The 14,288-nt window shown below is 44.1% G+C and overlaps 1 protein-coding gene across 2 annotated transcripts in view; it reads right to left on the bottom strand.

The window, feature by feature from the left end:
• PHF12 (PHD finger protein 12) overlaps nucleotides 1–14,288 on the bottom strand; it is a 32,880-nt gene that overhangs the window by 11,051 nt on the left and 7,541 nt on the right. For both annotated transcript variants that reach the window (XM_050908836.1, XM_050908835.1), the window contains exons 3-8: nucleotides 6,598–6,670; nucleotides 4,634–5,021; nucleotides 3,939–4,059; nucleotides 2,670–2,802; nucleotides 1,807–1,971; nucleotides 993–1,154 (exon numbers count right to left, since the gene is read on the bottom strand). In XM_050908836.1, coding sequence (XP_050764793.1) covers nucleotides 993–1,154; nucleotides 1,807–1,971; nucleotides 2,670–2,802; nucleotides 3,939–4,059; nucleotides 4,634–5,021; nucleotides 6,598–6,670 — 1,042 coding nt within the window. The remainder of the gene's footprint in view (nucleotides 1–992; nucleotides 1,155–1,806; nucleotides 1,972–2,669; nucleotides 2,803–3,938; nucleotides 4,060–4,633; nucleotides 5,022–6,597; nucleotides 6,671–14,288) is intronic.

A 14,288-nucleotide genomic window follows, 5' to 3' on the forward strand; every position in this document is an offset into this window, starting at 1 on the left:
CAGCTCGAAGAAATTCAGCTGCCTCACTGTGCTGCTGACCGCTCAGATGCAGCCTGGAACTACAGCATCTGCTCTGATGCTCATCTAGAATCAGGAGAAAATTTTGTCCAGAGGTACAAAAGCGCAACCAAAATTACATACTGTTTATCTCCACGCCGGGGACAGTACACAGAGGAGCTGAGATCAAAGGAGGGAGAAGGCAGCAGATGCACTTCCTCACCCCCAAACTCTTCCTTCTCTTCACTTGGTACGTGTTGCAACTCTTCAGTTAGTTACAAACACATCTTTCGCTAATATGGGCTTCTATCCAAACACAATCCTCCAACTTTGTAGCATGCTGGAAAGAAATGCTGATCTACCTCACGCTACAGGGAGTCACCTGCCGAAGTTGGGGTGGAGAGCACCTTTCCTTTTACACAAGGCAGAGGAAGACCAAAAGATGTATTCAAAGTTTTAAGCTCCATGGTGAACGTGCACCTGCCACATAGAAGAACCCCGCCTGAGCTAACAGAAGGACTTGACTACACCACTGATTGCAAAGCAACATGCCTTCGCGTTGTATGACACTTCTTGCCAGATTCCACAAGATTTAAACACTCATTTGACCTTGATTAAAAAGCAGCCCAGAAATGTGATGTTAACATACAAATAAACGTGTCAGAGAGCAGCCTTACATAATCAAAGTGGAAAGCATTTCCCCTCAGCCAGGAAATAAGTGACATCTAGACAGAAAGCCCTCGACTCCACTCTTAAGGCCAGAAGACTATTTCACCACTTCCCTGAAGTGTCAAATGAGGAGTTTTACATTTCACCTAGAAAGCCAAAGTGAAGTTTTAATGGGCAAGTGTGTCAGATACAAGACAAGCTATCACCTTCAGACATGATTTTGAGACTGGTTTCCTAGACAACTGCTCCGATCATGACTGAAATGGCAGAGATCTTTGTACCAAAGCAACTACAGACATAGAGTCCAAGCATTTGACTTCATTTACCTCCTGTTGTTCTGTCTGGCTGGCTAAGTGCTCAGTGTTCAAAAGGTGCTTCTGCAAGGGTTCCTCAGGGATCCCGTTACAGATCAGCTCGCCATCTCTAATTGCTGCAGGCGCAAGTAACGGGGGTGGAAGCCGGTATTGGGACTTTATAGCATCAGGAACCTACATCGTAGAGAAAGAAGATCACACGTGAGAACAAGTACTCAAGAATGACTCGTTAAACAAAGTGCCTAACCAGCACTACACTTTGTGTTTGCTGCTTTCTGACCCAAAGGAACCCTGCAGACAATACAACAGAAGTTTCAAGGACTGAGTACTTTAAATTGATGCAGCTAGGCTGAAATTAATAGCTTTTATTCCCTTAGGTCAGGCATGACTTCAGCACAACGTGGTGGCTACAGCATAAAAGAAGTCATGCAAAAAAGGCCAAGTAAGAAGGGAAACCTGTATGGCATTTTTCAGGCATTCTGGCAGCAAATACTCTTTGGGGTTTAACACAGAACATGCAGCAACCCCAATTCTGACTGTAGGGCCGCCTTCAGGAGGTTTTGTGTTGTACTTTCTATGCTTGTGCTAGATTTAAAGGCTTACTTGTAATAGCTGAGCATTATGGTTGGTGGAAAAAGAGCGTCTTAAATCGTACACGTAGTGAAAAGTAACTGCTGACTTCCAGACTTCTCACCAACACATTCATTCAGACCCCACCCTCTTCCTCCTGCCCCAAAAGGCTATCCCTACAGGGCGTGCTGGTTTCCTTTCCAAACCAGAGTACATACACAGGGAGTTTCACCAACACCTACTTGTTTACACATACCTTCAAACCTTTTCTCTTTACTGATTGAAGAACTCTGCGATTCGGAGGATGTTTCTTATGGATTCGGTTTAAGAAATCCACTTTGACAACGTGCTGAGATATGGTGTCCTGGAACCGGTCAAATACTCGGCACCGATTACTCAGCGTCAAGTTCTTCTGGTTCAGCTGGGTGATCAGATAATGCCACAGGAGTTAGGGATCTGCAGGTCACTCTAATGTACCCTAAGACTTTCATAACGCCTCGTAGCACTGGCAGTACAGCATCAGCTCAGCTTTAGACTATTTGTTTCCTGCAGCGCTAACCATTTCTGTTAAAGGGCACATGGCTGGAGATGAATACAAAAGCATTTAGAGGCCTACTAAGCAGCATCAATGCTCTCAGAAGCAGTTTGTCTGGGCACAAGCCCTTTGTTTCAGCCCCCTGTTTCCTGAGTATTTAGTCTCAAGTACACTGCTTTTCCACAAATGAAAACTCCCTCTTGGAATGAAAGTTTTTTGGGTTAAGCATGCAAAGAATTACTTCCCCTATTTGTAGCACTGTGCTGCTTTGTATCACAGTTCTGGAAGCTCATCTAGATCTTAAGGAGTCCAGTCCGAAAACCAGACAAGCTGTCAGTAAGCCACAATCTGAGCTGTCAGCTTCAGTTACAGCAAGGAGTTGCCCCATCTTTATATTTTATTGCAGATAGCAGCATCATATTCCTTTGGAGAGTGCGTTGCTTGCAGCAGGAGCTTTACAAGCGTTACAGGGAGCAGTAAGAGCTCAGAAGCTGTTTTACATTTGTTGTACTTTGTCCTTTAATGGACCTGCCAGGTTCCACTCCAGCATCCGGTTACCATACTGCAATCATAGTCCTGCTTACCACCACATGTTCTATGTGATTTGGGCACATCCATCTACCCAGAGGCATGGCAGTAAGCGGTGGCTCCAAACAATCCATGTGGAACAGGAGTGGGCAATAATCGCACTGAATTAGAGGTGCCACTCTGCAACTCCTGCAAAGAGAGAGCCATATCTTATCTCCCATACAGAATATAGAGTATAAACTGAACGCGCAGGCAAGCTCGGCTAACCACTTCAGCTTATCTTTCCCCACCAATTCCCCTACACTACATTACTTGCATCTAAAATTAGGCTTCAGATTTGTAACTTGATCTATACGGACCTTCTGCAAGACGCACTCAAGGAAAAAGGACTTGCCCACGCACATGAGGGTTTCTTGGTGCAAAAGAGGTCCTCTGGCAGGAAGAGATGCCGTTGCTGGAAAGCTGTAAGCACCTATCAGATTCACATAAGCAACTTTTCAAGTTGACCTTGTGCGTTAGTTCTGAGTGGCTTCGCTTAGAGCAAAATTCAGAGATCAAAAGGAAATCTCAGATTTAGGTTATTACAATTTTCCTCAGATGAATCGTGTGTGAAGGTGGGACATTCACTTCAACAAGATGTTCTCAGAACAAGTCTCAAACTCCAGAAAGCTGCTACATCTGATTCCCCAGGCTTTAAAGAAGTCCTCCCTCTATGACAAAGTCATCAGCTGTTCTCCACAAAAGCCCACTTGAGTCTCCAGCCCACTTCCAGAAACTCATTCTGGGTTCCTGAAATAGTTTTTCGTTTTCACGGACATTTTGAATTGGGATTTATCTGTGCATTTTTTTATGCAGTTATAAAAACCAGCAGTATTTCGTACCGGTTTTCAGATTTACTATTTCAGCACAATATTCCTATTTGCCTTGGGCTTATATCTCTCTTCGTAGATTTCTACTTCCTAAAGGTCACCTCCTCACATACTTCCTTCATGAACCATAAACAAATATCTCTGTTTTCTAAACCACCATCACTTTAGAATTTTTCTTAGTAGAAAAATACTGAAGACAAGATGGCTCACTCTCTTCAGGCTACATTTTAAAACCCTTTACAGCCACGCAAGGCTGCAGAAGCCACACCTACACTTGCCATGCTTAAACATCTGTTATTTAGCAAGGATGATTATTCCCCAATTTGTTTAGAGCATTGTAAGCAAGTAATGAAGAAGAATGGGAAAGGGAACAGGTCATCTACTTTTTTCAGCAAGAACTTTGCTCCTGTGAAGGGTGCAGCTATACTGAACAGCTTCCCTGGAAGAGTCAAGTACCTGTTGCATGTGAAGCAGACTTTCACCGGCAAGGGAACCAAACCATTGTGGTCTAACTCGTGTTGTGCTTTCTTGACATTCTTTCCTGTGGTTTCTTCCTTTCTCCTCCTCTTACTAGTACCTGAAAGCAAATTTTAAAAGGCCTTGGGTTACCCACATAGCAGAGATTTGCTTTCTAGTAGGTACACATAATCATCTCGGGCAGAGGCAAACAGAAAAGGCAAAGAAAGCTGCTTAAGGAATCCTTATCAACCACTAAATCTAGCCTTAAGTGACAGAGATTGGCTTTAAAGGCAGGCATATTTTACACTTAATCTTTTCAGTTACATCCTGTACATTAAGTCATTACTTTGTTACCAGATTATCATATCATAAGTCAAAATCAATTACTTTGACAATTGGAATTTTTTTCTTCAGATTGATGATCTAGACTAAGGTGACAACAGCAAGCACCTTTTGCAAGTGCTGATGGGGGTGTAGCACGTAGTAGCAGCGTCCCCACAGCTCACATCTGAAAGAGGCCACCGGCTGTTGGACAGCTGGAGGAGGACCAGGGATACTTCTGCACCCTCTGCTTTCACCAGTGAGCATCACCGGAGCCACAACTACCAAGGAGTCAAGAGGGAAAAGAGGCAAGATGGCAGCAGGATACAGCTGCGGACATCTTCACCAACACTAGACAAGCCATCGCTCACCTGGAAGTGCTGTGGTGCAGGTCAGTTCATTCGGCAACTGGAACTGCGTTGGGTTCCTTTCCATGGCAGCAGCAATAAGAAGCTCAAAGGGTCGCTTCAGCTGGGGCTGCCCACAGTCCATTTCTGCAATGGCAGAGTCATCATCCACGTCAATTATGTCCTCATCGACATCATTCTGCTCTGAGTTGGGGGTCTCGGTGCTGGCATTGGATGTGGGAGTGCCAGGCCGGCTTGCTCTCCTTTCCAAGATCCTGGCATGCGCATTAGCCCTGATGCTGCTGCTAGACCTGTCCAACAGGTCTGCGTCACTGGTGGGGGAGGTGGTCCTTTTCCCAGATTTGTCCACCAATCCATTTACCTGCCCCAGCTCTTTCTTCTGTTCTCGCTTCTGCACGACATGAATAGGCAGGCTTATCATGGAGGCCACAAACAAAGCACATCAACCTTGACAAATATGCAATCGAAGACAAACAGCATCTGAAAAGGCTTGAGCCACTTACTACAAACTACAACTTCCCCCATGAAGTCATTAAAGCCTCGACCTAGTAAAAACAATTTGCCGCTAGCGTACAGATGACAACAGCTGAAGGGAACCAAGCATGGGGAAGAAAATTAGCATGCCTCTCTCCTTTCAGGATAGCCGTATTTGAGTCCAGATCAGGACAACGTTTCACAGCATCTAGTCCTAAATACTCGACAAATCAGACAACTCTGTTTACTTTGCTAGCTAACACTGAGAAACTCCACAGTAGACCGTTCATTGTCGATGCAGTCTATTAACCCTGGCAGTGCATCCAAACCCATTATGGAACGAGAAGGTCAGCTTGAGAATACAAGCACAATATACAAACAACACTCTGCTATCTCTTGACGACAGGAATCTTGAACAAGGTGGGCAGGAAGAACTGCAGCAGAGGAAAACCATACATTGCAATCACCGCGAGATCCATTTTGCAACAGGAGGGGAGGCTGCATGGCCTAGTATGGGCAACTGTGCACTGCTCCAGTGCCTGACAGCATCATCAATATGGATGAACCAACCTACTTGATCACTAAAATGGTCTGTAAAAGGAGCAAAGTGTTATCAAGCAATTTTTAATACATAAAAGTTGGGGAATTTTTTCTTTTTTCCCTCTATTTATTTTAAATTTGCAACCTTCATTTTTACTGTTGGCAGATGGCTGAACAGTACCCTGGAAACATAACAAGGCAATCGCTTCAGGAACAAAAGGCTGAGTACACAGTTTTCTTCCAATCTGTTTTGGGTGTCACTTCAAGGGAACAGTTGCTAGATAGTTTGGTGCAGTTTCTAAACCCTCTGCTACGCAGTCTTATGTAGTCACAGCAATAAGATGTTTACATTGTGCAAGATAGCTTCCTGGAGAAAGAGCATCAAGGAAAAAAAAAAAAGACAAGCCACAATCTTGCCCAATCATCTCCTCCCCATCCTGTTCAACAGCCCAGGAAATCATAACTCACTGTGATTTCACCCTCTGCTGATGTGCAACTGCTGTGAAGTCACACTTCTAAAAAACACACATTAACCAGAATCACAGCCCTGATGCCAAAGCTGTATTAATCTGACTCCTGTTTCACCTGTGGACAGCTCACCTCCTCGAGCATGGGAGCCATTCCTGTTCCCGCTGTGCTTCAACTCTCCCACTTTTCCAGAAGTGTGTGCGTGTGGGAAACTGTTTAAAAGGCACAGCTTGACAAGAACATATCAGGCACTTCAGTTTTGGCTCCTAGTAGTGAGGTTAAAAATACCAGGAGGGTCTCATCAAGACCCCTTAGTTTTCTTTAAGCCTGTTCCTAACAAAGCCCTTTGCAACTGTGAGCACAAAGAGCAACTCTGGTGGTATACATGTACACATTAAGGGGAGAGGAAGGTATAAAACACAGGGTTCACATTTCAAATGGACAATTGGAAGGGCAGGGATCGTGTCTGTTACAAGAGGCTTTACCTTGCGGCGTACAGTGCAGCGATGACACATCCACTCCCCCGGAGGCAGCATTTCCTCACTGAGCGGAGGGTTGCTACAAGAGAAATACAAAGCAAGACTTTACTGTTATTTCTGGAACGCCTCTTCTCATGTACACGCAGCCCGAGTCAGGGTAGCTCTGCAGCTTCCGCTCCCAGGCACTTCCTCCTTTTCTTTACGATGATGCTCCCCGGTTTCGCTCCCCCATACATCCACTTAGCAAGACACCTCTAAGAAGCTAGTCTTCCATCACATCCATCTCATCTCCACGATGCAGCATGCTCCATGGTTTCAGTGGACAGTCTTAGAATTCAATAGCAAAGACAAATGGAAGATTCATTTGTGTGCAACACATATACCTCACCCGTAACACCAACGCCTCCTTAAATAACTTGGTCGCTCCATGTAAGACTACAGAGATTCCAGTGCAGCAAGCACAGTCACGTATCTAGGCATTTCCATCCCTTGAATTTGCAGTGCGAGTCCAACTGAACAGGCTGCCATGAAGTCTACCCACTGCTTCTCATGTACTCCATCCCTGGGCACACTTACTTAATGGTGGAAACCACTTTCTATCTTAAGACAACCCAAACATTCTTAAAAGTGTCACCATATACAGCTCGCCTTGGCTATGAAGTGCAAGATACATCCTACTCATATGGATCTGCACTTACTATAAAAGCTGTATCACATCGAAATGACATTTTCATTTTGATGCTAGAAATAAACCAAAGCAAATTAGATGAAGGAGTAAGGAGGACTATTTTGAGGAACATTTTTCCTCAGTTAAAGGCAGAGCAGCATATGTTAGATGATACACTTTCCTTACAGATCTTACTACCAGCTCAAATACTTCCCAACACCTCTTTATCATTAAGATTTGTTATTTCAGCAAACTGCTGACTGTTGCAGGAAAAGCATACACGCTGTCAGATAAACAGCTAGTTACCATGCAGTGTGGCTTTAAAATATACTTTTAAAAGTTCTGCCTACTGATGCTAGAGACAGTTGCATAGCAAGACTGCTCTCTTGTGCTGAACACTCAGAGAGATGCACTATTGCAGGACCTGGAAGCTCCATTTCCCACTGACGGGGAAATGGGTTAAAAGGGATCCAGCTGGGACTGACTGGATTACAAGGTGATCAAGCAGTAGTGCGGCCACACTAGCAAGGAGCTCACAAGACTGGCCCAAGAAGCCACGCGAGCCTGGGCAGCCAGACTGTGGTTCACTTCAGGAGTCTCTGTACTGTTTATTTCACCTACAGACAAATACCAAACCAAATCCAAGTTAAGCTTTAAGAAGTCTCCAGCACTGACAAGCCAGAGAGGATAAGATGTATATTTGTCGGCCAGTAAGAGCTGTGCTTTGCAGCAAAGGGAGAGGCTGTCTTCCTCGAGAATCTTGCTCCTAGCATGGGGAAATGGCACAGGATCCCAGCCCAGGCTCCCAAGCTTGAGCTGTAAAAACAAACATGCTTCCTTTGTTTAAACAGAGCCCCAGCGAGCCTTGCCCCGAGCACGCCAGCGTGCCAACAGAAAGCCTCCGCAGGTACTGCAGCCATCCAGGGTCACACTCGGTCTTGCAACACTGTGCCTGGAAGACTGAAGGAAGAACACAGCAAGAACCAAACTGGTAATAACCTCAGCATTTCTGGTGTCAGGCTCCGGGGAATTCAGTAGAGCCAACACATCTGGCAGCCATTTTGAGGAGGAGTGCAGGGTTTCAGAGGCCTCCGTGTTCCAGGCGCTTCAGAAATGCAGCGCTCTGCATATATGCACAAACATACCTGCAGCTTATGTTTCTCATTTCCTGGAGGACTTGGATGAACAAGAGATCAGGCTCTAGACGAGAGCACCAAAGCCTCAACTACTGGCTGCTTTACATGAAGTCTCAAATGTTTGGCTGAAGCAGTAACTCCCCCCTGCCCCATACTAATCTTTTGCTAATAGAAGCGGGGAAGGGGGATGGAAGGAGGAGAGTAACAAATGATCCCTCCTGTGCTTGCTGCAGCGTAAATCCATTCTGAGTCCTAAGGTGGATCCTACAATAGCTCAGGTTTTATTCCTGCTAGAAACTGAGCTCTTAGATCTGCAGCTACAGCAAGTACGGATTCATCTGGCCCATTCCCCCCTCCCCTCCCAGCACCCCAGGGGAAAAAAACCCACAGACTTTGATTTGTTTGTAGTGAATTTTAGCCCTCTGAAGCTAACGACGAGCATGCCTGAACTGCTGGAAACACGTCTGCCCCATTCCAATGCACGCGTGGCGTGCCAGGGATCCACACGCTGCCAGATGCCTCTGGTTATTTGTTTTAACTGTTACCTCAATCTTACGCATTTTACAATGAAACAATTAATACCACGGTGAATCTTGAGAGATGCCTAGAAGAGTTAGAACAGGTTTCTTCTTAAGTGTTTATGTTATTGTTCCATTTGTTATGTTTGAACTATCTGCTCAACAGCCATGAGATCCTACATACACAGTACTCTTAAACGACAGCTTAGAGAAGCATTTTAATGAATGCTGCTACCCAAAGGTCTGTGGAAGGAGGGGGAAAGATTAGTTTCAGACCAGCAGCAAGGTTTTAGCTCTCAGACTAGCCTCCTGAGTTTTTTTGCTCGCTGTCAGGGCCTAACTGCTATAGCAAGTATATTAAAAGACTGATTCTGCTTCTCCTGGTTAATGAACTGTTCATCAAGGCAGCTCACCGCACTAACAAAGACTGATGAATGCTGTTCCTGCACTGCTGGCCTCTCTGCAAGCAGAGAGCATTTCCTAGGTCTTAGCATAAAGCCAGGGAAGCGCTAAAGAATGCCGTTTTAATTGACTAGTTAAGACCACATTCTTCAACCTTTTACTGTAAGAATAAGAGAAGCTGATTTTTAAATCTGAACAAGATACTTGATCTTCATAACCAAGGTAAGAATTAGCACTTTGGCAGGAGCACCACGGCCGTTTTCTCCCTATCTTTCATAGGTTCATTAGCATGCAGATCTCCGGCCGTTAGTGTTTGCTGCCAACAGGACCTGGAATTGTACAGCACCAACTTTATCTTCAGTTACAACACATCTCCTTTCAACTACACACCAATCAGTTGTACTGTTCTGTACAATTTCGCTGAACCTTCGTTTCAGAAGTTTACCCTTTTGTCATCACAGGCAAGAGTGGTGGCCAGCGCTATTTTACCTGAAGGTTTGGTGTGACCCGAATCAAATCTGCCCAGCAGAACACATTTCTGAATTTAAGACAAAGACAGGTCTGAAAAACTGAGGCTGACTTTCAAAGTTAATATCTATACAAACACCTGGAAGACCAACTCATATAAAGCCTCTGAAAATTAAAGGAGATGTTTATCACTGCCTATTCAAAAGCCACTACGCTGATACGAAGTCCCTTGCCGTAATACTAGGCTCATGGCTTTTTCTAAAAAAGTTAAGTAGCATCTCCTGAAATTCATACCAGATTTGCGTTGTCAAGACTCGCTCTTGTAAACTTTTGGATTAGCTCCCATGGTCAGAACATTATGCAAAGCCTCCCTTAAATAAAATTTAAATGGCTACGATGAAATAAAAAAATCTTCAAGAGTCATCCATATATTAGGAGTTTTTATCAAGCAAACAATAGCATGAAGCCACTTAGCTTTTCAATTTCACACTCTGGAGCTCTCATACATCAGATGCCTGTTGTTAGTCTAAATCCTGTAATTACTCTTCACTTTGCTGACCTCAATAAATAAGTAAACAAACGCTCAAAGGAATGGCACCTTCTTCAATACAAACTGGGCCACAGCTCTCAAAGGAACCAGTTATAAGCAAACCTGAAGTTATTTACACATGGCATTCCTGGTGGCCATCTTGCGTCAAAGGCACATTGACACTACTGAGAGCACACTCCGGACCCACCGGGCTACAGCCAGCTATCAGGCTGGGATAACGGTGGCAGGAAAACAAACCCGTGTCTGGCGAAGCTCTCTTGAATAACTTGTCTTTGATGTCAGTTGTTTTCAACAATCGGACTTAGATTTTTTTTTTTTCTATGCAGGGGAAAATAGTAACCCCACGAAAAAATGTAGGCAAGAACTTTTTTCCTTCTTGGAAATCTTCTAATTAACTTACCGAGACTCAATGACAGGCTTATAATGAAGGATGCTGGTTATGTTTGCCAGTTAGATAAAGGAAGAAGGCTTTCGGCTCTTCTACTGGACTCCTATTTATCCCAATGATGGATAGAGCTACAGCTGTTCTACCAGCTTCATAAAGAACAAGGCTCCCAGGCTTCCTACAGCAGGGCCTCAATGGCAGCCGTAACTACAACAAACCAGGAAACCAACCTCACTGTCAGTGCATTACAAGCGCCCCATTGAGAAACAGAGAAAGTTGCATCACTTACAAATTCAGTTCTTTGAAACAGTTTTACTGTGCCCAAGTTACATACTTCTGTTCACAGCTGCTCCAAAACCCTGCAGAAGGAGGACACCTGGAACCCAGCGCTCCCAGCCACTACCTTACACATAATAAAAACACATGAAACAAGCTAACAGCTGCAGCCTGTTTCAAGTTCCTCCCCATTGCAACTTTCTTACCTTCCTATTGCAACTCCTGGATCAAGGAAGAGTTTACTATTTTCTGAAGACAGAAGTCAGACCCCATCACCTTAAAGATGGTTATTAGGAATACTGTCAGCTCTGTCTATTCCAGTAGTGTCAGGATTATTCCTCAGCACAAACTACTCAGTGAAGGTCTACAAGTTCTGCTCATTAACATGGATAAAGTCACGACACTCAGGAGTACAAGAAAATCTTCCTGATGAAGCCAAAGATTTCTCAAGCACCAACGCAGAGACCACCAAGCTTCAGATAAGCCAGGCATAATTTTTGTTCTTTACAGACCTCTAAGCATGACCCGATCACATTAAAACTAACAGAGTTTCAGGAACTTTCTGGTCTCAATTAGGCTCACATATTTTATAAGTTATACCTACTTGAAGCCAGCAGTGCAATTCACATTAACTACAGAGCATCAGCCACTATACTTTTATCTGTGGTGCAACTCCTCCTGAGGGAACTAGTGGAAAAAAGCTTCATAGCAGCCAGCATAACGTTGTTTACATTGAAGTGAAAGTCTTGAGCATGCATACAAAAAGTTCTAAATTAGTAACATCCAGCAGGAGACCTGGACATCACTGGACAGGTCAGTACATGATTATTTTGGCTGCCACTATGCAAGGAAGGGAACCGAAATGACCGTTTCACAGGTCACCGATTATCCCATCATCTGGAACACTCCATTTGCTTAGCATGCATCTTTCCAACAGCATGGCCAGAGTTGGAAACAAGGATTCAGCAACAGACAGAGAACAGAAGCAGGATTAAAACACCATTTTATGGCCAGACAGTGAGAAACAAGGTGCATGCAAGTAAAAAATAAAGGTACGCTAACATAATCTGTCCACATGCCAGTACAAGAGCAGAGGAACACTCGAACTCTTAAGGGTTTAAGAAGTAATATTGCCAGGTAGGCTAGATCCCAAAATTTCATTCACTGTGTGCTTACTTCTACCTTCTAAAACAGCCAGTGGTCAACACTGCAAGGGCAGAACACCGTGCTGACCAGCCGTTCAAGTCTCTGGCAGCAGTACTACCGTGCTCCTAAGAACCAGGTACCGTTTCACAAGCCAAAGCACTAGTGTGTTGCGAATTGGAGTATTTTGTGAATTTTGAAGCCAGTGAAGTTATTCTTCCTCAAACTGCTCCTGCTAGTCTCATTCTGGGAAGAGAGAGCTAAGTACAACCTCCTGGAAGCACGTGTTAGCTACCCTACCTCGCTTCCCTTCCCACTTGTCACCAGGGGTCCAGCCTCCTCCCCGTGCCCCCCTGCGCAGGCAATCCTGAGACTCACAGGGAATCAGAAAAGTTCTCTCCAACGTGATGAAGTAGAACTTTTTTGTCTCAGACCTGACAAGCAGGAGAGTCCAATAAACTGGATAAGCTGCATGTAAACATGTGATCACCTGATGTAATTAGTTACTTCTATTTATAGAAAGAACCTGGCCCACAGAGACCATTCCCTAGACAACCCATTAGTTATTACCCTCATTAACAGCTGACAAAAAATTAAAGGAAGTATTGTTTTCCAAGATATTAAATTGCCACATATATCTAAAAAAAACAAGTATACATCTATATAAATAAATATGCATTAAAAAGTGTATAATACTACCTGTACCGCACTGAGTTTTTTTGATTTTTTTTTTTTAATTAGTTTGTTTGGTTATGAACTCTGATATTTGCTAGGGAACCGTCCAGCTTTGTATTTATAAGCAGAAATCATGGAAGTCAATAGGAACACTTGTTGACTTTGGAAAATTTGGGTCAGAATCAGAAATTCAGGCATTCTGCACATCCTGACTCCTGTGTCTTTCCCATGCATTACTCATGCCTGTACTGCAGACAATAGTAACAATAGCCTGAATTCAATGTCCAGATTCATTATCAGGTGTTCAGATCTTTATAGCACCAGCTTCTTAACAGATTAGAAGTCATCTTCTCAAAGCAGGATGACACATAGGGCAGCATCAGGGAGAAGATAGAGGGCTGAGGAACAACACAGCTCTAGTGAGAATCACTTCATCCAATTTTGTCTTTAAAGAACAATAAATGAAGAGACATCTCTGGTGGGGGAAACAAAAAAAAAAAAATCAAAACACAGGTCTGAGAGGTTTCTGAGAAGTGAACACATTCAGCCCTAGCCATACTGAATGTGTTCAAAGGAGACGGGGGTGAAAGGACAGAAGCAGTAAGGTGGAAAAAAGGAAAGCAGCACATCAGAAGAGGATGAAGGACAGACCCATAAAAGCAAAAGTATGAATTTGTCTTCACACAGGCACAAGTGAAGTATAATTCCGACACCTACATGTGGACTAGGCTTTCCCAAGAACACTGGGGAAGAGAGGGAAAAGAGCAGCAATAGAAATATCCACCAAAAAACCCCCTTAAAGCAGGGTATACATTCTTTTCTGCCTTTTCCGGATCACCTTCATATCCCGCTCCCGTTGCTATTCTAGACGGAGATCACTGGGAAGTTCACATGATGCCTTGCCCAAAGTCAGAGGCTGCACAGGCAGGTGTTTCACACCAATCACTAGCGCTTGCCAGAAATTCAGCATGGGGTTTTCAGCCTGCTAAATTGCATCCTCAGGCCACTGCTTTCTGCAAGGTTCAAAGTCGGTAATCTCCAGCTCCATCTAGTTTACTTCAAGTGACTCGTGCAGAGCAGACGTCAGCAGAAATAGGTTAGAGTTGGGTTCAGGCGCTAGATTTCCCCCAGCTGGCTGAGACGCTCTTTGCCTTTTGTGCTCAAGATCTGATACACCAACTGGAAGAATGATTTATAGAATTTTTTCTTCCTCCTTTTTGGCTATAGGGAGCATTTACTCCATACCCTAAAAAGGTACGTAATTGCACTACAACTGATATCTGTCAACCCCTTTCTTAAAGGGAAGGTACAACACTATTTTTACTCAGCTTACAGAGTTACTGGATACTGCAGCATTCCTTTGAGGAAGCTGGGCAGACATCTAGCGAGCGGTGGAGTTGGAGGCAGCGTAAATCGACTACTATAAGAAGAAAAAGCCAGCTCCGACAATCTGTCACAAAAATCACAAGTTTAGCCA

Source organism: Gymnogyps californianus, chromosome 20, assembly GCF_018139145.2.
Source record: "Gymnogyps californianus isolate 813 chromosome 20, ASM1813914v2, whole genome shotgun sequence".
Classification (NCBI taxonomy): Eukaryota; Metazoa; Chordata; class Aves; order Accipitriformes; family Cathartidae; genus Gymnogyps; species Gymnogyps californianus.